The sequence below is a fragment of the Thrips palmi genome, unplaced genomic scaffold, assembly GCF_012932325.1.
Source record: "Thrips palmi isolate BJ-2018 unplaced genomic scaffold, TpBJ-2018v1 HiC_scaffold_7, whole genome shotgun sequence".
Lineage (NCBI taxonomy): Eukaryota > Metazoa > Arthropoda > Insecta > Thysanoptera > Thripidae > Thrips > Thrips palmi.
Window position 1 is genome coordinate 9,148,890 of NW_023144634.1, and position 26,136 is coordinate 9,175,025.

Sequence of the window (26,136 nt, forward strand, 5' to 3'; positions counted from 1 at the left end):
CGACTCCCGGGCGAGTGTTTTACCGTGTTGCGCGCCGCGACGGTGTTGCACTCAGCACTGCTGCAGCTGCGAGGAACAAGTTGTCGATATCCTTATTTATGCAGGCACTACCCTCTTTCCCCCTCCATCCCCCCTCTCTGTCGCGCTTCCTCCGGGCCGCCGCCCCGCTCCGCCCCCGCCACCGTTCCGCCCTCACTGCGACACTTTCATTTCTCCGCACGCGGCGACGAATTGGGAAAAGGGGCTTTTCTTTGTTTTTCCTTTTCGCCGCAGCAGGCAGGCAGGCAGGCAGGCAGGCAGGCAGCCAGGCAGGCAGCGCGCCACCCTAGCTGGAACTGGTAATTTCCGCGTCAGCTTACTCCGCGCGCACTTTGTATGGCACGGCCGGCCGGGCGGGGGATTAGTTTGTCCCGGATGGACCTCTCGGCCTCGGGGCGGAGTGAGGCGGGGCGGGGCGGGGCGGGGCGGGGCGCCTCACGGGGAGCCCGGTCCGGGCCGTCTCACGCTGAACACGCCGCCAGGGAAGTAATGGATCATTTTAATTATCATCGCCTTTTCTCCCCCCGCTTCTTTTCCTTCCCCGGCCTGGCCGGCCCGGCGCCCACGACGTTTATCGCCGTTATTCGCAGGGCGAGTTTGCAGTGCGCCAGCGCGCCAGCGTGTCCCCTTGCCCGGGGTCTTCGATCTGCATTCTGCATCCAACAGAGCCGGGGAGCGCCCCGCCCACGCACCCCGCGTGAATGGCGCGCCACTGTGCGAAAGGGGTGCGACAGAGTGAGACTGCAAGGCTGGCTGCGATTGTGTGGGATTTGGGTCACATGTGGAGCGATGCGGAGCGATGGAGCGATGCGGAGCGTGGCGCGGGGCTGCCGCCTCGCGTCGCCGTCTCATCGCCCGGGGCTGTATTGGTCCTCATAGCGACACTGCCAGCCAGCCAGGCAGGCCGCCAGGACCCGAGAGTGCGAGCGAGACGGGACGGCGAGGGCCGCGACGACGCGGTTCGTGACACGGGCGGCGGCCGTCCCCCGAAGTGTTTCCAAGTTGACGTCTAATGTGTCTGGAAGTGGGGGAGGGAAGGGGACGCGGCACGCACGCGCCCTGCCGCGCCCGGCCAGGCCGTGCCCTGATTGGCTGTCGTCGTGATGACGTCACCGCAAATTACGATTTCGGTCGACGCCGTCGGCCGTGCCTGGGACGTCGACGACGCCGTGCTCCCCCTCCCCTCTCTCTAATGCCGTGTCGGGGTGCCGGGCTTGTGGCGGCCAAGTGCTCTGGAGTGGCTCGTCGGCGTGCTGGGCATGCCCGTCGTCGGCGACCCTGGCGACGGGGCTGTCCTTAAACTTGGCGGAGGCATGACGCTGCATTCTCTTTATGCGCCACTCGTCCTTGACGGCGACCTCGACGAGGCGCCGTGCACCCCGTGCAGCCCGTGCAGCGCCAGCGCCTGCTCGAACGTCTTTTGACGACCTCCCCCTCGGCCCTCGGCGCCCAGGACGGCCTTCCGGTAGCTGCTGCTGCTGCCCGATGGCCGTCGGCACTTAAAGGTTGTTGTAATTCCCGCCCCCCTGCGGGCCGACGCCGAGCCGGGTCGCCCTGCCTCTCTCGCACGCGTGGGGCGTGGCGTAGGGGTGCGAGCGGGACGGAGCGATGGCGAGCCGTTTCTCGGAGCGGGCCCGCCCCGCCCCCGCCGCTCCCCCCTCAGGCCGACTTGGATTAGAAAAGAGCTTTCCTCCCCCCGGCCGAGGAAACCGGCCCGGGAAGCGTGTCTCTCTCCCTCTCTCTGCCGAGTCGAACCGTTGTCGTTGATAGTGCTACACTGTGCACTGTGGCTGCTGGGGGGGGGAGGCGCACCGCGCGCCAATTTCGAACCCGCTGAGCGGAGATTAGCGATTAACGCAGCGTGTACTTAGACTTTCTTTTTCGCTTTTGCAGGTGAGTGCCACTTCCACGGAGCGAGCGAGCGAGCGGGCCTCTGGGTGCAGCGGCGCGGCAGCGCAGGCATCGCGCGTGCGGCAAGCCCGGCTCGCGCTGCAGCGAGGCGTGACGCGGCGGTGAGCAGGGCACGGCACGGCACGGCACGGCGCCGCGACGCCAAAGTCGTTGCCGCGCTCCACAAATCGACGCCACGCCGACGGCCGCAGGGTGCCACTTTCGCGCGGAGAAGCGGACCGCGACAAAGGCCAAGGCCGCGCGTGCGTGTGCGTGCGTGAGTGTGTGTGTGTGTGTGTGTGAGTGTGTGTGAGTGTTCCTCTGGGAAGGAGGAGGAGGGCAGGACGACCAGGAAGGAAGGATGCTGTTTAATGTGTGTGTGTCCTCTTAGAGTAAGTGTGGTCTATCCCGTGTCCCCCGCGGGGGCTGGCCGGCGCGGTGGCCTGGCGGCGTCGGGTTGGGCAGCGCGTTACTGGCTGGCCCCGGCCTCTCTGCCGCCTGCCTGCCTGCTCGGTCGGCCCGCCTGGTTTCCGTCCCGCTGGGCAGGTGAATTGGAAGGGGAGGGCCCGTCATCCGTCCCCATGGGCAGTCGAATTGGCGGTGTGGCCGATGCCGGCCGGGGGAAGGGCCACTGGGGCCGCCGGGGCCGCTGGGTCGCCATGAAGATGGGCTAAGTGGGGCCGGAGCACCCCTAGCGGCCCGGCCCGGCCCGTCCCGGCCGTGGCCCCCGCGGCCCCTGGGCCTGGAAATGAGGTAAGTGGGACGTGTGCGTCGAACAAGTGGCTGCCTATCGCCGACTGCGCGGACGGAAAGGGGGGGGGGGAGCGTAGGCGGCTGAGCCCACCCCTGCGGCCTCTCAGGGCGGGTGGGTCGTCTTCGTGTCTGCCTGGGGCCCCGCCTGGGGCCCCGCCTGGGGCGGGCTGGAGACGAGCCTGATGGGGCTGTCTCCTTTGTGGACGAGAGCCGTTGCGGTGCACGGACGGGGAGCAACGCCGTACTGGCTGAGGTTCGACTCGCGGTGCTTCTCGGCGTTTCGCGGAGTGAGGCCGATTGCGCGGCGTCTGGGCTTTTACCCCAGCGGACGACCCGAACGGCGGCATCGGCCGGTTAAGTGGATCCAACTTGGAAAGAGTTCGGGCGCGCCGTGTCCGCGACGCCGACGCCCTGCGACGCCCCTATTTGGCAGCAGGGTGGCGGTGGCCCAGTTCCAGGCCTTCTTTGGCCCTCCCTGGCCTCGGCCCTAATCAGTGCCTTGGCGGCCTAACCCTCGGCCTCGCCCTTCGCCGTCCGGGCTCCTCCAAAGGGGCGGCAGCGCGACAACGCAACGTCTGGGATTTCGTTCCCATTTGTTTCCGTGTCGGCGTTGGCACCTGTAATTGAATCCGTCCGAGTTTTGTCCGTTTGTAGTTTGCTAGTTGGCTGTCCGGCTGCGGCGTGGCCCCCTTGGCCCCCTTGGGCCGTGGGGCCCGAGTGGGGCCGCGCCCCGCGGGGCCTCGCAGCCAGCCCTGCGCCCCACCGACCCTACGCTGTAGGACGCCTGCTGTATCGGACAGAGGCTCGGCGTCCAACCAGGCGCACCCGGATATTCGTCCCGCTTGTTTCGTGTCGTGATTTTGTTTTTCATTAGATTTTTGCCACTCAAAGTGCGTTGTTCCGCAGCATTACGCGGAAGGGGGCGGGGGCGGTTTAACGGGCGCGGGGGCGGCAAAGCTTTTGATATCGCCTTCGGAATGGGCGTGGGGCGGCGCGGGGCTCGTGGGGGCGAGCGTTTTCGCCCGGGTTATGGTCTGTGCAGTCTCTGCGCGCTTCGCTTCGGAACGGCGGGGTATCAGGCCAGTAGACTGATTCCGAGGGTCGTTTTTTATCGCGCCGCCTCCCTCGCACTCGTGGGGCGTCCCTCGCGGGTGCGAGAGAGACAGGGCGACGGAAACGGCCCTCAGTGTGCCGTCGATGGTGATCAGTCCGTGAATAAAGTCCAGCGACTGGGAACGGCGCGCCGCGGCGCCCGGGCGGCAGGTTCCGAAGAGTCATTACTTCGTCGCTCTTGCCTCTCTCTCGCACCCCTGCGGCCCTGCGGGACGCGCCCTGGGTGCGACAGAGACAGAGCGACGACAGAGGACGCCCTTCGCTTTGCTTGGCGTTTCCTCCTCGGGACTGTGGAGCAGTGGCACTGCCGTGGCACTGCCGGTGAACGCACAGTAGTCATGGTTTCTTCTTCGCTCTCCCTCTCTCTCTTTTTATCCGGAGAATTGGAAGGGAGAAATTCGAGCGCGCTATTGTGTTCGCCCCCCGAAGTATCCGGTTGGACCGAAAGAAGTGAGAAGAGCTTCTATCCTTGCCGTTGTGCCGCGGTCCCCGCGGGGGATGCCCCCCCCTCCCCCTCCCCCACTGCGCCGCTGCGCTCCTCGGCCGGAAGACGGCACTGCTGCGGGGCTGCAGCCCGGTTCCGAGAGTCGCTCCGTCTCTCTCGCACTCGTGGGGCGTGGCTACGGGTGCGAGAGAGACAGAGCGACGGAGGCGACTCTCGGAATCAGTCTGGTTGGTGCCCCGGCTCTCCTGTAGTCCCGACCCGGGGCTCGGCACGCGGGGGGTTGCCTCTGGGCGACCGTATTGGTCTCTCTCGCACCTACACGGGACGTCCCAGGAGTGTCTGAGAGAGAGAGGAGAGAGAGAGAGAGAGAGAGAGAGAGAGAGAGAGAGAGAGAGAGAGAGAGAGCGAGCGAGCGAGCGAGCCCGACACGGCCACACCGCTCGGAATCGCCCTAGTGCCTATGCAGAGCATGCGGAGAGGGTGGCGGAGGTCAGTAGCCGTCACAGGCCCCTATGCGGTTTGCCGTCACCTCTCTATCTCTCTTATCCTCGGGTGATCCGTCGGGTCGGCGGAGCGATCCGGCCACTCTGTCGCACCGCATCTCGGAAGCCAGTGGCCGAGGAGGACAAGGACGTGGAGGACGAGGAAGGGGAGCGGACCCTGCGGTGGCGGCCCTGCGCGGCGCACCGCACCGACGTACTTGACAGGGTCTGGGTCTGGGTCTGGCACGGGTTGCTCGTCCGCGGTGGAACGTGAGAGTCGAGAGGGAGAGGGCGAGGGCGAGGGCGCCGCGCGACCCCGGCGGCGTGAAGCGCCTGGAAGGTAGGCCGGCCGCCGACACGCCTGCTCGACGGGCGGGTATCCGCGGCCGCACGGCGGCGGCCCCCACCCCTCCCCCGGGCACTGGCCGCGCGGCGCAGGCCCGGTGTAACCGGTATGTTATACCCCCCTGGAGCTTTTTACCCCCGGTAATCATACCTAGGCAAATTTTACCCCCCCGGTAAAAGTGCCTAGGCATTTTTACCCCCCCCCCCTGAGGGTAGGGGGCCAAAGTGCCTAGGCATGTTTTACCCCCCGGTCAAGTGCCTAGGCATGGGTTTTTCCCCCGGTAAAATGTGCCTAGGCATGTTTTACCCCCCCCCCTTGAGGGGAGGGGGGACAATGTGCCTAGGCAGGTTTTTTCCCCCCGGTATAATGTGCCTAGGGACGTTTTTTCCCCCCCCCCCCCGGTAAAATGTGCCTGGCATGTTTTACCCCCCGAAAAAACGACTATTACGCTTATACACTACATTACGGCTCAAAATTTTGACCAAAAAAACCCCAAACACCCCAAAATTTGGTAAAGACTGGAGAATGTCGGCCATTAAGCATGCTTTTACGCGTGTTATTACAGAGTGCCCCCACTGTTACGCGAGTGCATACCCACGGGGCGCTCCGCGTCTCTCGCACTCTGGGGGGCTCCTAGCGGGGAAAAGACAGAGCGACGACTCTCGGAAACTGTCCACCTGTTTGCCGCAGAAGATATGTCAACGGGTTTAACAGCCATTTATTGGGCGGGTCAGCACTTAAATTTTTTCTCGGCTGTGTCCCACAGCTCGGTGTTAAAGGGGGAGGGGTAAAATGTGCCTAGGCCATTTTACCCGGGGGGGAAAACATGCCTAGGCACATTTTACCCCCCACCCTCAAGGGTGGGGGGGAAAACATGCCTAGGGACATTATACCGGGGGTAAAAAATGCCTAGGCACATTATACCGGGGGGTAAAACATGCCTAGGCACATTGTACCCCTACCCTCAGGGGTGGGGGGAAAAAATGCCCAGGCCCTTTTACCGGGGGGGTAAAACATTCCTAGGCCCTTGTACCGGGGGGGGAAACATTCCTAGGCACATTGTACCCCCTACCCTCAGGGGTGGGGGGGGAAAACATGCCTAGGCACGTTTTACCGGGGGGGTAAAACATGCCTAGGCACAGTGTACCGGGGATACAGGCGGCCGGGGGGTACAACATCCCGTCGACACCTGGCAGGCCGGCGACGAGGAGCTTGGCGTCGTTAGAGATGCAGCGCGTCCGAAGCGAACGCCAACAACGAGCTGCACGCGTTAGAAATGCCGCGTGCACAGCTGCCGTGCGAATTAGTTTGCATTTTGACTGTGAGACGGAGAGACGGGACCGCTTCTCCCTTTTTGATGCTTTCCATTAGGCTCAGCCTGCGGCCGGCTGCTTTCGAAATCCGAGGCTTTGGTCGCTCCGTCTCGCTCGCACTCGCGGGCCGGTGGAGACGGCGCGTCTGATTCCCATAATGCCTTTTGCATCTGTCGCCTCGGCTAGGCCTCGCCTCACCCGGCCTAGCCCGGCCTCGCCCCCCACGGGGCATTATTCACGCAGCCCTTCCAGGTTGGTCTCTCTCTCTCTCTCTCTCCCTCTCTCTCTCTCTCTCTCTCTCTCTCTCTCTCTCTCTCTCTCTCTCTCTCTCTCTACTTTTTTGCCGTCTGTCCTTTTCCTTACGGTGGCGGGGCCGAGTAGCAGGGCGGGCCGTCGAAGCCGTTTTTGCAGTGCGGGGGTAAATCTCGCCCTGTCCGCGGCCGGAGCCCTCCGAAGCCCCCAGAAGGGTCCACGACGACGACGGCGTGGTGCTGCTTGTCGGTTGTCACTCTCGTCTTGCTTGTGGTCACCCAGGGTTCTTGCCGCGGACTGTGTCTTCTCTCCCCCCCCCTCTCTCTCCGCCTCTTTCTTCCGACAGTGTATCCACGCTTTGGTGTGCGGGCTGCGCACGCGCGCGCAGGTGGCGTTCGGAGTGAATGGAGATGTTTTTGTCAGCGACGACGTTGTTGTTGTTTTCGGTCTTGTTGTTGTTGTTGCTGTCACCTGTCGTGTTTCGCGCCCGTTCCTTTGCCACGCCCGGCGAATCGTAATTAAAGAAATGCCCCGTAGCCAGCGAGGCGAAAGTCGCCGGTCCTTGTTGTTGTTGTTGCTCGTCCTTTTGTTTTCTGTGGGTGGGCATCGCGTGCGAGGATGGAGCTAAAAGCCGAGAGAGGCGGCCCGCAATTATTTATCGATCTGAATGAATCGGGTGAAATGATTCGCGGAGAGCAATAAGGCTCGAATCTCGAATCTGGGATCTCGGATCTCGGCCGGACGCGTGCTCGGCGGTCGGCGCTTTCGGCGGCAACTATGTGACGCGGGTGCGGGCCAGTGCGGGCACGGCCGAGTTTCGGATGCAAATTCGGGGCTGTGTGGCCGGGACCACCGGCAGGGCACCGCCGGGGCACCGCAGCGTGGAGGCGAGGCGAGGCGAGGCGTCCCGGGAATTATTATCACGAATTCCTGTGCGACTGCCGCCTCCGAACAGTGGCCTCGTCGCGCCGTCTCTCTCGCACCCCCGCGCGACGCGCCGCGAGCGCGAGAGAGACGGGGCGAGCGACACTGTCGGAACCAGACTACCACTGTGCGTCCCGCCCGAATTCCTCTCACTTCCCCACTGCTCCCGGCAGGGCACGGCACGGCAGGGCGCGGCAGCAGCAGGGTCCTCCTGGCATGATTTGATAGCATCCACTAATGGTCCCACCTGCCTTCGGCCTGCCTTCGGGAAGGTGGTGGAGGTCCCCATGCGCCAGGGCCCCTCACCGCCCCCGCGACCCCGCCCGGGCCCTTTGAAGCTACGCAGGGGAGGGTGGGGCCGACCTGCCTGCCTGCCCGCCCGCCTGGGCAGCGCATAGCCAAGTCAAACAGCGTACCAACTTCCAAAGTCGAGCACCGGGACTCAATGGGGAGAAGGCGAAGCAGCGCCGGTTTTGGCTCAGGGTGCCGGGCGCACACACATTCACACAAAACACACGCACACACACACACACACACACACTCGCGCGCGCGCGCAGCCGGGGCGAAAGTGAAACTGCAAACAGCCAAACACGGCGGACGGCTGTGGGATTGCAGACTTGACTAAGCAGAGGCCAAATCGCCTCGCACTTTTTGTTGTGCGAGGGAGGCTGCGTGCGCCACTGCCGCCGGGTGAGCGACTAGGGTGACCAGGGTGCCCCAGCGTGCCCCATGGCGGTTCGCACCGTGTTCGCCGCATCCATCACGTCCGCCGGGACGGTGCCAGTGTGCCAACGCGATGAGCCGACCGGGCTTTGAGTCTCTCTCTCGCGCTCGCGGGGCGCTTCGCAGCATGGCGAGTGCGAGAGAGACGGAGCGGCCGTTCGGAGTTGGAACCACACTACATGGCCTGCTCGCGGCTGGCTGGCTGGCTGGCGCCCCCTGGTTTTGTTTTGTTCGTCCGCAAATTATGTATGCGTATTGGGAGCGAGGGACGCGTCGTGATTGGGGCTCGGCAATGAGCGGGCTCACACACACACTCACACACACACACACACGCACGCACGCACGCACGCACGCACGCACACACCAGGGGGTCAACCAAACACAGCTGTCGACCCGGCCTCTGTTTGCAGTGGTGCAACGCACTGCACGGCGGTAGCCCCGTCCGTCGCCCAGGCGGTATACTGCGGCCACACCGACGACACGCGAGGAAAGAAGACATCCCGTTCGAACAAGGAACGATCTCTCTCTGTATCTTGGTCCGCGCGTGGCCGGAATAAAATGGACCGGACACTATCTTGGCCTGGGGGGGGGGGGGGACTGGGCCTGCGGCGGTGCAGCGCGATGCACTGGTAGTCCGGCCAGGCCCGGCCAGGGCCCAGCCAGTGTGGCGACCGGAAGCGCGGCGTCAGCGATGTGTCAGCGCTGTCGCCCGCGTCGTCAACCCTTGCCGCGGACGGCACGGCACGGGATGGGGGCCGAGCACGACGAGGACGACGAGGACGTTGATCACGACGAGGAGGGTGAGGGCGGCCGGCTGCGGGTCGCAGTGCGTCGCAGTGCGTTGCAGTGCAGTGCCGGACCGGCCTCGGCCACGGCCATGGAGCTTGCGTGTGTGCCAATTGACTGGCTCTGAGCTCTCGCGCGAGGAACACTGCTGTAAAGAAAAAGGGAGCGAGGCTCGCCTGTCTATAACTATTCAGCCGAATTTTTTAGTCAGCGTATATCAAAAAGCTTGAGCTATTCCTCACGGAAACAGAAAAGGGAAACAGAATAGGCGGAAACCATTTTTTCTGAGTGTGGAGGCGACGAGGAGAACCGCTCGCGCCAACGACTCGCCGTGGGTTTGGCGTGTCAGTAACGTTGTCCAAGTTGCGGGTCGCTGTAGCCAGTGTAGCCGCCGTGCTTGGCGGTGTCGCCGCTGCACTCTGTCAGTCGCCAGCTTGGCGGGACGAGGCGGGGCGGGGCCGTGTCAGTGACAGCGCCCAGGAATGAGGACGCCAATCAGGACCTCAATTGGGCGCTGTTGGAAAGGACTCCGTTGTTATAACTGCCGTTCGTGACCGTGGCGGGGCGGGGCGAGGCGGCCGTTTTATTCGCGCGATTATTTTTTATGTTGATTGTCGCGTGGGCTTACAGTGCGGTGGACGAGAGTGCGAGAGGCGCCGCGTTTGAGCGACTTTGTTTCTCCGGGGCCTCGGCTCGGCCTCGGCTCGGCCTCGGCTCGGCCTTGGCGCTGATCGGAAGTGGGGAATGTCGCGAATGTCGCGCGCCTTTGTCGAGCGACTCTTGTGTTGTTTCGGGCCTTCTTTGAGGGCGCGCGTGCGCGCAGCGTGCGTGCCCGGCGGACCCTGGCTGGAAGAAGCAGGGAGACAGAGAAGGAGGAGAAACGCAAAGAAAAACGCTTTATCACTTGGAACGAGACAAGTGCTTTATGAGTTTACTTTGGTGCTATAGTGCGTCCGCCTAATAGTACAGCGCGTCTGGCTGCCTGGCCGCGACGCAGGCTGTGATTTTGTCTAAAACGTCGTCGCCGCGCCGCTCGGATGATGATATGTTTTGTTCCCTTTTCTCCGCCTGCTGGCTGCCTGGCTGGCTGGCTCTAAAGTCGCCCGTCATGCTTCTCAAATGCATTTAAAAGGTTGAGCCGAGAGAAACGGTGGAAGAGAGAGGACGAGGGGGGGGGGGGCGTTCTATACCGCCCTGCGCTCAGGCCATACGAGATAATTATAGAAGCCATAAAAAATGCCCGTGTGGGATGAAGAGGGCTCAACTCTTTCTTCCTTTTCTCTGTGATGTCCCCGCGGTGCATGGCCGTGCCGTGCCGCCTCTCACGAGCGCTTCTCCGCGCGTGGATCTCCACGTGTGGGCCCCGGAGGGGGTAGGGAAGGGGGGCTTTTAACGGCCCAGGCAAATGCCAGGGCCAAACGCGGTGCACCACATTACCGGGCCACCGAAAAAAGTTGGCGAATTTTAAATGCCAGTGATGGGTTATTGGGCGCGCTGGTTGGTTGTGAGCAGTGCCTTCTGAGCCCTGCGCTGCTGGGTCGGCTTTCTGCCCCAGCTCTCGGCCAGGTAAGCCGTGAGGGCCGACTAGGTGCACCTGGAGCGGCACCCAAACGACCCGGGCCACTGTGGGCCCCGGAGCAGGCTGCGCAACCTGAGCAAGCTCCGACCGGGGAGGCCAAATAGAGACAATGCCTCGATCGGGAGTGTCCTGGGCGGACGCACGGACGAACAGGGCTACGTGCTAAGTACCCCGCTGTGCACGCCACGGCTCGGCTCGGCTCGGCACGGCACGGCACGGTGGCTTGGCCCGAACTGCCTTTGACGCAGTCGAGGATCAATTGGATGCAACACGGGGATCGCTCGGCGAAGCCTTACCCCGCCCTAAGCCCGCTTAGTCGAGCAAGTTTGCATTTGCTGCATGCGCTCTGTCTCTCTCGCTCTTTCCCTGGGGCCGGCCGGCCCCGCCGGCTCGCCAAATCGAATTTGCGGGGTAACGGGTCAAAGTGTAGCGATGAATGTTAAGCTGTTCTGAAAGGGGGCGGGGTGCAGGAGGGAGGGCTCGCTGTTATTGGCTGACCCCCTTCTCCGGGCGGCCCTCGATTTAAATGTCCCGCCTCGCCGCGTGTCTCGAAACTCCGCCTTGTTGTTTCCCGAATGAGAGTGAAGGAATTTGCCTGGGAAATCGGCTGGCGGCGCGGCTGCGCGGCGCTGGTTGACAGCCCTGCCTGGCCGCCTGTTGCGTCCCGGAGCAGCCAGGGCAGCCAGCCTCCGGGTATCAGGGTGGAGCGCTAATTAGAAAGTTCGCGCATCGCCATTTATTATGCATCAAGCAAGCTGGCCCGCTGCAGCGAGGAGCCGGGCAGGGCACGGCTTGCACACCTAACGAGATGGAAGGTGTGGGTTCAAATCCCCGGCAAGCCTGGCTTTTTTTTCTCCTCCCTCCTTTTTCCTTGCCTGAAATAAAAATTACTGTGTGGGAGAGTCGTGTGCTGCTGCGCTGCTGCTCGTCCCAGGCGTATTTACGCGTGTTCTTTTGAGGACTTCCTCCCTTTATTTGTTTGCTCTCTCTCTCTCTCTCTCCTCTTTGACTTGCGCGTCGTTTTTCCTTCTTCCTCCCTTTCTTACTTTGTGGAGCGCAGACGTGGGGCCTTCAAACAGACCGTCATATCATATCTGATTCGGTCGCCGGTCTGCCGGTGGCTGGGCTGCCCTCCGTTCTGTGTTTTCGTTTTAATCTTGCCGAGCGAAACGCGGTGAGGCGGCTCAGTCGGGGGCTGCTGGCGGGGCTCGTCGGTTCACACGTCACAGTGTCGCGGTGCTGATTCGCGCTCCCGGAGAAGTTGGTGATTGGGATGAGGGTAAGTCGAAGGGTTACGGCTGGCCGGCTGCGTCGCCGCTAGGCCACGCCTGCCCGGAATGCCCCGATGAGGGTGAGACCGGTCTTCCGGCCCACTGTGAGGCGCCGCCCTCTAGATTATGAGCCCCGGCACTGTCGGCGCTGACGGACGGCCGCCCTGGGAGAAGGCCTCGCGGCGCACCGATTCTTTCCTCTTGCTCGGGCGGAGGGAGGATGAGTGAGTGGTGTGCGGACCAGCACCTGTGCCGCTCGAAGCGAGGCTCGAAGCGAAGCCGGCAGGCACGGAGGGCGGCGGTCCCAGTGCAACTCGTGCGTGCGCCATCAACTTGTGCCGGGAACAAGTTGAGCAGCGATAAGAACGCCCAGGTCCGGCCGAACTGGGTGGCCGGCAGGGGGAGGGGAGGGGAGGGGAGGCCGACGACGTGTGCACACAAGGCTGCTGCTGCCGCGGTGCCGTGCGCGCCGGGGCTCCTCACGGTGTACTGGCCTTTCTTTAAAAATGTAGACATGACGACGTGGACGGGCCGAGTGGGTGCCGTGGCGCTCAGAACGGGGGGAGAGAGAGAGAGAGACGCGATGCCCCGCACAAAAGGCCACCAGTAGTACACCAGTAGTACGCCAGCGCAGTCGGCACGGAAAGTCACTCGGCCGCGGGGTGGGGGGTGGGGGGCCGGTGGCCCTTCGGCCCTTCACGGGGCGGACTGGCTGTACACTGCAGGGTAGTTGGTCCCTGCCGGACGCGGCGACCGGCCAGGCTGACAGGGAAACGGGGGACGCCTCACGCGGTCATTGGTCGGCCGTTCACGCGTGTCGGGGCGAGATGGCCTCCCAGTGAACGGGCTGTGCTGGGGTTGGGGCGCCGCGTCTGTCTGAGCACCGCGCGCGCCGCGCCGCCCCAGCCGCCTTTAGTAAGCGGATCACGCCCCCGCGCGGGGGGGGGGGGGGGGGGGTCTCTCCTCCACATGATGTGCGTGTTGGCCGCCGGAACCCCCCATCAGTGGTAACCACCTCCGTCCAAGATAGCGCGGTTGGACGCGTCCGCCCTGCTCGGTTCTGCGCGGTGCGGTGCGCTAAGCCCCCGGCCGTGTCGGAAGCCTGTTACTGAGCGTTGCTCCTTTTCCCTGTTGCAGGTGAGCTTGGAGGCCGGGCGGATCGGCGATGACGACCACGACGACCACCTCGCCGGCATGCCCGCCATGGTTCGCACCCTCGTTGTGCTTCTCGTGGGCCAGGGCTCGGAGCGCGCCCCTGGGGGGTGGGGGTGCTTTTCCGCGTTTTAGTTACGCACTTTGAGCAAATCTGGTTACCAAGAAGCAGAAACACATCGCGGGGAGCGTCACATCCCACTCCGCCGGGCTCGGAGATTGTTGGGCTGGAGAGAGAGGGGGGGGGGGAGCATCGCGGCGTTCCACCAGACGGGCCGCAAACAGTCTGGAGCGGAGGAGGGGCACGTCTCGAGATCAATTGAGGCAGCTGCGAATATGACGGTTTATTTTGCTGCTCGGTGCGAGTGCGAATCTAGTTTTTTTCCCCTTTTTCTTGTCGGCTTACTTTTGCGGGCGGAGGGAGGCTCGGGGGTGGAATGCGGGATTGAATTGGCTGACCCCCGAGGACGCCGAGCCGAGCCGAGCCGAGCCCCGAGCGGGGCGGCAGGCAAGGCAGCCTGTTAGCCACGGCGCCGTCTCGATGGAGTCGGCCTTTCAAGTTGGCGCGCGGCTTTCGTTGTTTTACAGCGCACCAACTGCCCCCTCTTTCCCTCGCACTCATGGGTTGCGGCACGTATAGAGAGAGAGAGACAGACGGGACTCGCGAACAGACTGCCGGCGGCGCTGTGCCACGCACGAAAATAACAATGATTGAATGGAGAGCGTGACCCTCACCTCGCAGTGGAGTGCCGCGGCGAGTTGCACCCCCGCCCCGCTGAAGGGCGAAGGCCGACGAAAAAGCGGGACGGCGCTCCTCGCTCGGACGCCGCCAATCTTCCGTCAGCTTTATTCATGACGAGTCGTTTACGAAATGAGTTTGCGCCGCCAAAGTTTGCGGAAAAGCCGGAAGCGGAAAAGCGGAAGGGGCAGGAATGTTGGTTGCGGCCGACGCGGCGGCGGTCGCCCGCGGTTGGCCGTGGAGGCCGCCTCCATGGCCGCCTCGCCCTTGGCCAGCGTCTGGGCCGAGAGCGTTTCTCCAGGCCGGGAGCATTCCTCCGCCGAGAGCATTTCTCCAGGCCGCCAGCATTTCTCCAGGCCAAATGCTGTTGACCTGAAGAAATGCTCTCGCCCTGGAGAAATGCTCGCGCCTCCAGCAATGCGATGCAACAGCAGGACAGCGCGAGGCTAGACGCGAGGCTAGACGCGAGGCTAGACGCGAGGCTAGACGCGAGGCGTGTCTGCAGGGCCTTCCTTTCGCTTCCCCGCCGGGCTCGGGGCGCTCGGGACGCGACTGCAGGGGTTGGTACCCGGCCAGCGCCGCGCGCCGCGCAAGCCATCAAAGTTGGCTCGTTGGCCGGATTGGTTGATGAGGAGGGGAGGGGGAGCAGTCAGTTATGGGCCGTGGGGGCGGGCTGCCGGATCCCGAATAACCGTGCTCTGTCTCTCTCGCACCTGAGGTGCACCCTACCGTTGTCGTGGGGTGCGAGAGAGACAGCGCGATGCTTCTGCTTCAGCAGCGTGGTCGGGGATGCACGCGCGGCAGTCGTCTCGCGCGGTAGTTAGGATAACCCGTGCAAAAACGCTCACGGGCACGCGCTTTAGTGTGTTTGCCTGTCGGTGTGTCCCGCTGTCAGGGCCCCCGGCGGCTGCCCTGCCCTGTCGCCGCAGGCCTCGCCGGCTGGGCCTGGCTGGGCCCCTCTTTATGGCTGCTTATACTTAATGCATGACAAAAGGCTGGGGGATGTAACCGACCCCCGCCGCCAGGAAGGCCCCCCCCCCCATTTCCCCCTCGCCCGGAGACCAGTCCACCGCGGGCTCCCTTTGCCGGTTTTGGCGCCGTGTCGAGCTGTCCGCCGAGGTAACCGACCTACCCTCGTTGAAAGACCCCCCCCCCCACTCCTCGCGCCAGCCGCGCGCCGCTGGGGAGGGGGTGAGACTGCAGCGAGGGCTGTAATCCGGAACACGGCCCGAAAGCGTTCTATCGCACTTGCCTGCTACCCTTTCGGGTTAGCGCGAGAAGACCTTTGCCAGTGTGGCGGGGAGTCCAGGGGAGTCCCCTGCCAAGCCCCCTTCCACCGCCCAACACACACCTACACGGCCCTGCATGGCCCCGAACAGCGACTGTCGGTGTTACACGCGTCTCGCGTATTTTACATTTCCCATTTGTTTCTTTTGTTAGGTTAGGGGGAGAGTGTGGGCGTGTGAGTGAGAGTGTCGGCGTGTGTGTGTGTGTGCGCCCCCCGCCCTGTCGAAGTGTGACAGGTTGCGCTGGGTCAGCAGCCGCCCCTCCCCCCTCCCCCCTCTGCCTGTGACGTGGTGTTGTGTGAACCCTATTCGCTGTGGTCTGGGTGCGGTGTGCTGGGCCACGGGGCGGGGCGGGGCGTGGTCAGCATCACCCTTGGTTGCGGTAAGCGCGTGGTGTCGCGCGCCAGTGCGAGCTCAAGTCCCCCTCCCCCTTATTGTCCGTGACCACAAAAAAAAGAAAGTCGGTCGCAAAGAAAAGCACAAGAATCCGCAATAACAGAACGCGTCGCATTTTTACAAACGGGAGGCAGAAGTGGTGGCGCCGCCGTTAGCGTTCGTACAAAACACGGGGCGAACGGGTACATTGTTGTTGTTTTTGCCTGCCGCCGCAGCGAGGCTTTGTTTCTTTGTTTCCAGCCTGGCTTCAACTTGGTCGCGGTCTGTCCTTTTTATTGCAAATGATTTTTTTTTCGTCCCCGCACTGGGCTAGCCGCTTCTCCGGAGCGCACCCTACACCCCGATTGCGTCATCAGTTACGCCACGGTGCCATGACGCGCGGGGAGGCAAACTTCCCCCTCCGCGTGCCGACGCGCTGCCCGACGGCCAGGTAGACGCCAAGACCACCGCGCGCGACGACGGACAGGCGGACGCCACGCCGTGGACACACTGTGGACAGCCGGTGACGGATATGACTGTCTTTTGTTATTCTGCGCGCGCGTGTGTTTTCCTCCCGCATGCTACAGCACACGCCCCCTCCCCCACCCCCCTCTCTCCTGTTGGCCATTACACACTCACACACACACACACACATGCGCACAGGTGCACGGTAAGCCCAGCGCTCGGTACCGCGTGGCACCTGTGAGGGCTGCCAGCGCAGCCGTGTGTGTGTGAGACTTTTTTTTGTGTGTGTGTGTGTGGGGGGGGGGGGCTAGGCTCGACGCGCGCACTTAGGCTGAAATTCGGCCCGGCCGGCCGGACAGAGGCAAGTGTAATTGGCATCGGACGCGTTCCACGCGAGCCGCACCCCGACCGGCCTTGGCGCGGCCGTGGAATCCGCTAACTCCCCCCCCCCCACACACACACACACACTGAAAAGCACACAATCCGTCCCGGAAATATCTGGGCCGAAGCAGGGGGCGCCGTCGCCGCGTCTCCCCGCCGAGACTCGGAACACAGCACCTAATCGAGCGCGGAGTTTTTGATCTGGAAATTCGCGACGGCCTGTCGCCTTGGGAACAGCCGTTGCGACGGAGGGGAGGGGGGAAAACTGGCGACTTTTGCTCAATGAAGCGGAGGACTGTGTTCGCTGGAGCTGGGCATGGCGATCATGGCCGTGCGCACGACGGCGACGCGTAGTGGATTCGCCGGAAGACTGGTGGAGGCGGCCGAATTTCTAGACGCGTTTTGAGCTCCAGAGTCACCAAACGGGACTCGAACCGAACGTTCGCTGTGATGAAATACGTCACTGTTAGGCCTCCACAGACCGTTAGCGGTTCGGGTCGCCGTGCCGCCAAAATTGTCCAGCGCGGCGGTGTGCATGCGGAACACCGAGCGCCCCGACGAGGCGAGGTTGCAGTGGTGGTGCCCAGCGCGCTGCGGTTTATTTTGCCGAGTTTTACTTTGTTGCTGTTGTTGGCCGAGTGTTTATTGTTATTCCTTGCAGGGCGCGCCCCGCCCCGCCCCACCCGCTCGCCACTGAGTACTACTACTATGCCGTGCCAGAAAGTTGTCTGGACCCTGCTGCTGCCGCTGCCGCTGGAGCACCTGGTGCACTGTGCCGCTCGGCAGGGGCAGGGCTTGGGGCGGCCGGGGACGCCAGGGATGGGACTCTCCAAAGCCGGCCAGGCCAGCTGGTGGAAGTGGCTGTGCTGCGCGCTGCGCTGGCCGGTCTCCGCCAGGCCAGGCCCGCCCCGGGCACACCGGGTGCAGATTTCTCCCCAGAAGCCCGAAACGGGCGCGGCCGGATAAATAAATGATGGAAGCGGGGTGCGAGTGCGAGGCTGCGGATGCGGCGCGCCGTGCTGGCGCCTGCGTCGGCGGCCCCGCCGCCACCGCGATGACGAGGAAGTAAGAAGTTGCGATGAATTAATCAAAGGGCGTTTGGCTGTCCGTCTGGATGCGCGCGGCTGCCCGCCTGTCGATACAGCGATGCCCGTCCGGCTCCAGCGCGGCCGGCCGACGCCACCGAGGCATTTCACATTCACGAAACAACTTACCATGATAAAGCCGCCAACTTGGCGTGTTTACTTTGGGATTTATACGGTGGGCCGGCAGCGAGGCCGGCAGCGATAGCCCGCGCGGCAGCCCGGCCGAGGGCCCAGCCCGGCAGGGGTTATTGAAATCGGCTTTATTGCTTCGGGAGAGAGAGGGGCACGGCTGGCTCGGTGTTGCAGCCCGAGCGCCGCGTTGGTAGGCAACGTCTGTGTGGCGACGCGCGCCGGTGGGGCGGGCGGCCTACCTTGCCCCTGCCGGCCCCTGCCGCCCCGCGCAGCTTGGCCCAGCCTCCCTGCAGCGCATAGCCGCCTGGGACTTGCGGTCTGGCCTGGCACGGCAGGCTCACTTCGTCGCTCCGTCTCTCTCGCGCGCACCGGCTGCCTGGGTGCGCAGCGACGCAGCGACGCGGGCCCCGGAAGCAGCCTCCCGGGTGGCTGCAAATGGAATCCGGAAGGGGGCAGCACGAGCAGCGCGGCGAGCCTCGACGGGGGCCTCGGCCTCGGTGTGAGTCCCGCGCCTAGTCTCGGCCCGCCGACTGGTGCCGAGGGCCGCCTTCGTCGCTCTGTCTCTCTCGCACTCGTCGCCGGGCTGCGTGAGAAACGCTTGCTCCACGCGCCACCGCCCTCGAGCGCGCGGCCTCCGAAACGGCGCTGCGGTTGTCGCCTCGCTAAATGCCTCCTGGAAGGCGGTGCTTTAAAAATGAAGGGGCGGCCCCCTTCCCCCTCCACGCTGGAGGGGCCGGGGCGCGGGGCACGGAGGTTGTCGCCGATACTCGTCCCTGGAGGAAGATGTAGGTGGCGCGATTCCGGGTAAATGGCACGGCAACACACTGCGAGATGGTTTCGGCGCAGTGCGGTGCGCCCCCCCCCCCCTGAACCCCTTCGCTCCACCAATCCTGCGAGGGAATACTACTGCTGCTGCTGAGGAGTGTCGCGGGAGGGGGAGGGGGAGGTTCGGGGAGGTTGTATGACGGCGGCGTGCCCTGGCCGCCCTGGCTGTGCCTGCCGCTAATGCCCCTGGTATACGACCCGCGCCGTGGTGCCGTCTCTCTCGCACCCCTACGGCCCTACGGCTCGCCGCACGGGTGCGACGGAGACAGAGCGACGCGAGGACTCTGTGAATGGAGTCGCCGTGTAGTGCCGCACCGCTTTGGCCGAGTCATTATTTTCATCTCGTTGTTTTCATCCACCGTTGTTGCGGCACCGATTTGTGGTTTGCCGTTCGGCTGTTCTTCGCTCTGCCGGGCCCGGCCGGGTGACACATTGTTGTTGAAACACTCAGTCCGAGCCAGGCAGGCAGCCAGGCAGGCAGCCAGGCAGCTAGCCCCGCGTAAATAACCCCGCTGGATGTATTTTTGAGGGCTCTCAGCGCGGCGGCTGGGCTCCGCGGCTCCGCGGTGGCGGCTTGGCTTTCTTGACCCGATAAATAATGTTTTACGATTTATTTCCGTTGGCCCGCCGCGGGAAGGCGAGGCACTGCTATTCGATATGTGCGGCGCGCGTTTTGATTTAGGATTCCTCCCTTTTTGAGGCAGCCAGGCCGAAGCGAGGCGAGGCGAAGCGAAGCGTGCGGAGGCTGAGGCCGCGCGGACATTTCCATATTACAATGTTTCACTTGGGCCAATACCAGGCGGCATTGTGGACGCGCTATGTATGTGTGTGTGTGTCTGTGTGTGTTTGTAGGTGTGTGTGTCATTGTGTTGGTCATCTGCTTTCCCACACCCCTGCTGGCGGTGAGCAAAAGCACCGCGTTGGAGGCGGCGGCGCGGTGCTCGGGGACAAAAGGCCTGCGGGCTGTTCCGGGGGCGGGGCGGGGGCAGCAAGGGGTTGTATGGTTTTGGGGCTGCGGTAGGGGAGGGGGTAAGATGGAGCGGGACGGACGACAGTGAAACACGTTTTGAGTTTAACAACGCCGCCGCGCTGCGCGCTGCGCTCCGGCGGCCTCGCGCACAATAATTTTTCCGGCTCTGCTTTGAGGCTGTCTGGGAGGGAAAGCCCTTGATGTAGGCGCGGCGCGCGCGCGGGGGGCGGGCGAGGCGGGCAGGCGGCCTTGTGGCCCGCCACGCTGCCACGCTGCCACGCCTACGCGTATCGCCAATCGGGAAAAATGGGCGGGGGCGGTTTGATACGGTTCTGTGGTACTGCGTGGGGGCGGGGCGGGGCGGTGTCGATAGGGGCGGGAATGAAATATGTCCGGGGAAGTCGGTCGCTCAGCCAGTTACGCGGCAGGGCCGGGCCCTGCGTCGCCATGCGGACCAGGGCCGGGGGCGGGGTGCGGTGGGCGCGGGGCGGCGGGGGGCGGGGTGCGGGGGCGGGGGTCCGGGGAGCGGGCCGGCCGTGCGGGGGGCCGGCGCGGCGGCCGGCGCGGCGCGGGGGCCGGGCGGGGGCCGGGCGGGGGGCCGCGGGGGCCGGGGGGGCGGCGGGGGCCGTGAGCGGCTTAGCCCGGTCTGCATGGACTGTGTTTTATGAGTGCGGTCAGGAGATACAGTGGCGCTGCTGCGGTCCAGGACGTCCTGAATACAGATAGACAGCAGCTGGACGGGCGGGGCGGGGTGGCCGGCGTTTTAGGCTTGGCGACTGCGGGATGTCAGATACGCTTCCACGTTGGCGACGGCCTCACGCTCTTGCAGTGGGGGTGCGGCCTTGCAGTGGCGGAGTCTCTCTCTCTCTCTCTCTGTTCCCTCGCCCGCGACTCCCATCAGGCAAAGTAAATTGAGGCGGAATTCTTTTTGCCCCCGCCGGGTAAACGTTTTCTTTTCGGTCAACAGTTTCGCCAGACGGTACTCCCGTCCGGCTTATCAATCTGGAAGGGCTCGTCGAGGGGGCTGGAGGTTGGACACGCGGAAAATGGGAAACGGGGAAACGGCAGGCACACTGTATACTGCTTTCCCGGAGCCATTATGAAAGGGGGATGACGGTGACTTGTTTCTTGTGAACTTTGCGGCTTTTATGCCGTCAGTCTACCTTACGACCGCGCAAGTGGCGCACTCGGCCACCACACTGCCAGACTGCTACACTGGCGGTGCGGCCCGCCACGGCGTTTATACCGCCTCGTAACGTTGCTGCGGCTCCATCGAGAAGTTGGCGGGTCGGGTCGGTCTGTGTTTCGGAGAAGCCACGGTTTCTTCATCATCGTGGCCTGGCCAGGGCGAGGGCGGTCGTGGAGGATGTTGATGGCGATGTGGGGGCGGGGCGAGGCGGGGGTTGCGGCAGCAGAGCGCGGTGATGGATGGCAGCGATGGACGCGCACTGATAGACAGAGATAGGTGCCCGGCCGGAACTTTTCGTGTTTCGCTGCTACACTGCGGGGGGATTCCGCACAGGGCGGCGACGCCCCGCGAGTGCGAGAGAGACACCCGAGCCTGTGATTGCGGCGCGGCCGAGCTCGGCCCGCCGAACCGGGACTGTACAGTGCAGCACCGCGACGCGGCTTCCGTGAGTCACTCGCAATATGATAACCGAGCCGGCTGATCAATTTTCGAGTGGATGTGTTGTCTTGTTCTCGGAATCCGGCGATGATAATGCCACTGGCCAAAGGACGGAGTGATTGCCCTTTCGGTGCGAGGGCTTGCCGGCCGACAACAGTTGGCGGCGCGCTGCAGCCTTTGGCCCATGACTTAGTCAGTGTGCCGGGCGTAACGTAGGAGCGATTGACTCGGCCCGCCGGTGCGGGTATAGTCCGTTCCGACAGAGTAACACATGTTGTTTTTCGCGCCGGGCTTTGCACTATACCGCCCCGACCCGGCCGCCCCGGCTCACGTAATGTCTGACCCAGATCTGGACGCTGGGAGCGCGCTACGGGGTGCCAGCCCACCCCGCCCCGCCCCGCCCCGCCCTGTAATCAGATGTGAGGGGGGCGTGTGCCGTGCGCGCCCCTCGCTGCGCTGGCCGTGCTGGCCGGCGGGTCGTGGTTGACGCCCCCTGTGCCGCGGGCCCCACGCGGGCCCCGCACACCGCCATTGGGGGCGCTTTATGCATCCCCGGTCGGAATGCGACAATGTATAGGGTTGCCGCCCGGCGGGTGGAGTCGGTCGGGCGGGGACCTCGTGGCGGCAACCCTATACCTCGGGCCTCGCGAGTTGCTCGGCCCCGTCCAGCACACCGTCAAAATGTCGGCTGTCACTTGATGACGCACGGCTAGTTTTTCTTACAACTGAGCCAGTTGCTTCGATGAAAGTGTCGTCGGTTTCGTGATGACATTGTCGTCGTTTGAAAGGGATGAAGACGTCATAACGTGACTGCAAATGTTCACAGTGATCGGGGCGTCGGCCCCCTCTGCCTGGGCCAGGTCGTGGCCGTCGCCCGGCCGACCCGCACAGTGTAACAGTGTAACCCGAGCCGGACCGGCGCTACGGCTTGTCCAGACTGACCCACCCCCCACCCCCGGGCCGGTAACCCGACCCCCGCCCCATGCTCTTCTCCGGGTCCAGCCAGGCACGGCCAGGCACGGCCTGGGCCAGCTAATCAAGGTGCACTCCCTGCGACACGTTTTGTTGCCAAGAAGGCCGTGCAGGTGGTGGGAGGCGAGGCGGCCCAGCAGTCCGACTGCCCCGATAAGAGCGGGGCACCGCTTTTTATTTGTGGCCCTTTAATACGTCCCTAAATCCGGGGGGAGGTCCCCGCGGAGGTCACGGCGTGCACGGCCTGCACGGCGCGCCAAAAGACTGGTGGTCCAAACGACCCTGTGCAAGGGGGCGGGGCGGGGCCCGGGGGGCGGGGAGAGACCTGGACCCAGTGCGTCCGAAGGCCTCCTGAGGGCGTCGCCCGGCCCGAAAGCCGAAGCGGGAACCTTCCTCAGTCAGTAATTGAAATAAATAGCGATGAACTTGGCGGGGTGGGTGGCACCGGCGTCCCCCCCCCCCCTTTCCCCCTCGCTCTCCCGTGGGTCCTTAAGGATCGCTGCTTATCACCCCGCCAACTTCCATTGAACGGAAGCTGCGGGGGTGGGCCAGCCCGGGCCAGCCCCTATCCTTTTGCCCATCCGTAATCCTGCTCACTCACGCACACTCACACACTGAGACACACACACACACTCACCTTCTTTAAGGTTCTCCCCTCTCATGTCCTGCCAAGGCTTTTGTGCTGTTGGCCCCGCCGGCTGCGCCCCTCGGCCCCTCGCAGTGTGCCCGCCAAGAAGACGCCCAGAGTGCACCCCGCCTGGATCCGCCCCGTCGCCACAACCCGGCGCCAAAGTTGCGTGGGGGCGAGGACTCCAAGGACTCCGTCGACGCGGCGGCCGCTTCGGATCGTCGAGCTCGGTGTCTTACTTCCAGTGTCTGGCGACGCGAGGCGGTTTTAACGTCGATGAGAGGATTGCTTTGTGTCTGTTCATCCCCCCCCCCTTTTCCCCCGACGCGGGGTGTGGAGTGCGGATTCGGGCCGGAACTGAGATAGCCGTATCGCACTGTCGGCAAGGCACTGCCGCCTAAATCTCTCTGCTCATCGAGGCCTCCGGGCCAACCTGGCAAGGGGTATCTTGTTGGCGGCGGCGGTGGTGGTGGTGGTGTGCTACGTACAGCCCTGCGCCGCTGCAGCGCGGGCCGAGCCAAGACGGGCCCGCCAAGAGGGGCCCGCCAAGACGGCCCCCGCCGGGCTGCGACTGTTTGACTGTTTCCTCCTTTTCGCGTTTGCAGCGCTTCTCCTTATTTCGCCAATTCTTACCCCTTAGCTGCTCCACCCGCATGCTCGATGCTCGGCCCGCCTGCCAAGTCCCCCCCCCCCCTCTCCGATCGCGATGCGCCCCGTTCTTTCCCCTTCTCCTTTTTTAATCTTTTGGACGCAGATGCCTGGAGGGCCGCGGGGGCTCCGGCTCTGCTCGCCAAATGGCTGTACCAGTGTACCAGTACCCGCACTTGCAGCGCCGCCAGCCCCCTCGCGGGAGGGAGATCACCTTTCTTCGGACCGTCGCGGCGCAAGTCTGGCGTGAAAGGTTTTGGCTGCCCGGCTTGGCGAGGTTGCTGTTAATCTTGCCGTGCCGCTGTTTTAGCTTCTTTGGCTCGTCTCATTTTGGCATCCAGCGGCCCAATCAGGCGCCTCTCTCTCTCTCTCTCTCTCTCTCTCTCTCTCTCTCTCTCTCTCTCTCTCTCTCTCTCTCTCGCTCTCTCTCTCTCTCTCTCTCCCCCCCCCTCCTTTTCTTCCTCTGTCTTCTTTCCTTTCACTCCTCGCTGTTTGGGCTGCCCCCCCTTAATTAACCTGGAGGCTCGTCGGCCAGATCGCGGTCCTCGTTATCTCCCTGACGCCACAATTCTTTTTGCCCCTCGCTACGTCTCGCTCGCTCTGGCGGGGCGTCGCCGCGTCGCGCGTCGCGCCGTCGGTGCGACAGAGACGGAGCGGCGACACGCGACGCGCGGAAATCAGTCTCCTGGACTCGAGGCGGATGGCGGCGAAGGACGCGAAGCCCGAAACCGAGTCGCCAACTCGGCGCGTAACTCTCTGCCGCCGCGCCCTGTCTCCGTTTAGTCCCCAGACTGATTCCGAGAGTCGCTTTCGTCGCTCTGTCTCTCTCGCACCCATACGGGACGCCCCGTGAGTGCGAGGGAGACAGAGCGAACGGAAACGACTCTCGGAATCTGTGTGCTGCTCGGCCGCGTGGCTCCACCGTGGCTCCACCGTGGCCGCGGCCTCGACGGCGTCCTCCTCGTCGCCGGGCCGCCCGGGTCGGGCCTGCCAAACAGAAATATGGCGGTCGTATCCGGAGAAATGCGTTGATATCCTCCCCCGCGTGGTTTATGGCCTCGAGTTTGGCTCCGACGGCGCCCTGGCCCCGGGGGGGGGGGGGGGGGGGGGGGCAGCACCCCGCGGATTAATTTTTGAGGAGCCGCTTCGCTAGTCGCGCTTTGCATCACTTTCATTCACTTTCGAATTAGGGGGGCCCTGTCTCCCTCGCACCCGTTCTGGGCATCGCCGTGAGTGCGAGAGAGAAGGGGGGAGGGGGAAGCACTCCTGCGCAGGCAGGGCCGCCAACCTTGCCAAAAGGAGGGGCATTAGGAGCACAACATTGTCCCGTGCCGTCCCGCAGGGGCAGCCAGGCCAGGCCGGGCCGGGGCAACGGCCGCGTGAGGAATGGGACTCTAGTTAAGTTGTGTTTAATGCCGCGCCAGTGGACGCGCCGCGCACCGCCTCCATTTTCTTTGCTTTCGTCTGCTTTTTTTGTTTTTGTTTCCGCGGAAGGGGTGGCGGATTGCGCCTCGGCTCGCTGCCGACCAATTACAGCCCGACGCTAATGCATGATGCATGTACGCGCGCGCCGCCCCTTGTTTTTGTTTTTGCGTGTTGTTGTCTCTCTTTTTGTTGTTGCTTATTTTTTGCTTATTTATCGGGACAGGTGATGATCCCCATGATTGCATTGACGAATGCTTCGGGGACCGATCACTCCGTGGCACTCGATGGCCCCATCCATCATGCCGCCGGGGGGCGGCGGGGGCCTTCGGGGGGCGGCGAGTCGCGCGGGGGGCGGGGGCCTTCGGGGGCGGGGGCTAAAATCTGATCGTCATTACTGAGGCGGGGGCGGTGACGGCTCAATGCAGGGCCTCCTGGACAATGGGCCATTTTCTCAGCGTCGGCAGCTTGTTGTATTGAAGTCCCCTGCAGCCTGGCTGGACTCTCTGCTGGAGCGGCGCTGGAGCCGCACCGCGGTCCAGACCTTTATCATCGCCGCCACGAACATGGCGGCATGGCACTGCTTGCGGACGTTTTTGCCGCCAGCACCGACATTCGCGCCATTCGGGCCATTCGGGCCAGAGTTTGGAAGGCTGATTCCGAGTTGTAGGTCTCTCTCTCTCTCTGGCTGCGATCGAGCAGGACGGGGGTGCGGTCGGCGCTCTGTCTCTTTCTCTATCTCTCTCTCTCTCTGTCGTCGTTATGAATGCTTCTTTGCTGTGTCTGTCCGTCTGCCTGCCTGTCTGTCCGTCCGTCCGTGCGCGAAAGTGAATGAGTACGAGAGATTGTGAGGGTGAGTAAGCATGTGTGAGTGATTAAAGGTGGGACGCAGCTTGAGTGTGTCTGTGGGCGAGCGTGTGTGTGTGTGAGAGAGAAGTGATTGAGTGTGGGAGTTAGAAGCGACAGTGAGTGAGTGTCCGCGGGAGCAAGAGTGGGTGGGAGTGAGAGAGAGTGGGCGAGTGCAGGAGGACGGCGCGGAGGTGTCGCGGCGACACGCAGACACAGAGACCAAAGCCGCAGGAAAGCACCGAGTCGTCAAACAACCCCCTCCCCCCTCCCCCTCCCCTTTTCCGGAGGTGCGGGAACAGCGTGTAAAGTCGGCCCCACCGTTCTGACGGCGCCGGCGCGTTTCGGAGTCCCAGGCTGCCCGGGCCGCGCGGCACTGTGGCGTGGCGGCGTGGCGCGGCGCGAAACACAACCCCAGGAAGGAGGCCGTTTTAAAAGGGTGTCCGGGCGGAGCGGAGCGGAGCGGCGGTACAGGCGGCGGCAGTGGCGGCAACAGAGAATGTGGCCGGGCAAACTTGGCTACACGTCCAGAACCGGGAGTGGCTCTTGAAAGGGGTGGGACGTGAGGCGTGCAACGCAAATGCCGCCGGCCCTCGCTTTTTCCCTTTTCGTTTTTATTATTGTTGTTTTTTGTTTTGTCGCGCGTGCGTCTTTTGTTTTTGGGCAG

At 63.9% G+C, this 26,136-nt stretch overlaps 1 protein-coding gene across 5 annotated transcripts in view; it reads left to right on the forward strand.

The window, feature by feature from the left end:
* LOC117652307 (syndecan) overlaps positions 1 to 26,136 on the forward strand; it is a 69,880-nt gene that overhangs the window by 33,561 nt on the left and 10,183 nt on the right. The window contains exon 1 of one of the 5 annotated variants that reach the window (XM_034397119.1): positions 13,096 to 13,122. The exons of 3 other annotated variants lie outside the window; for them this stretch is intronic. In XM_034397119.1, the coding sequence (XP_034253010.1) occupies positions 13,111 to 13,122 (12 nt within the window). In that variant the 5' untranslated portion in view covers positions 13,096 to 13,110. Of the gene's footprint in view, positions 1 to 13,095; positions 13,123 to 26,136 lie in introns of those variants that run through there. One more of the 5 variants, XM_034397118.1, reaches the window with a different exon arrangement.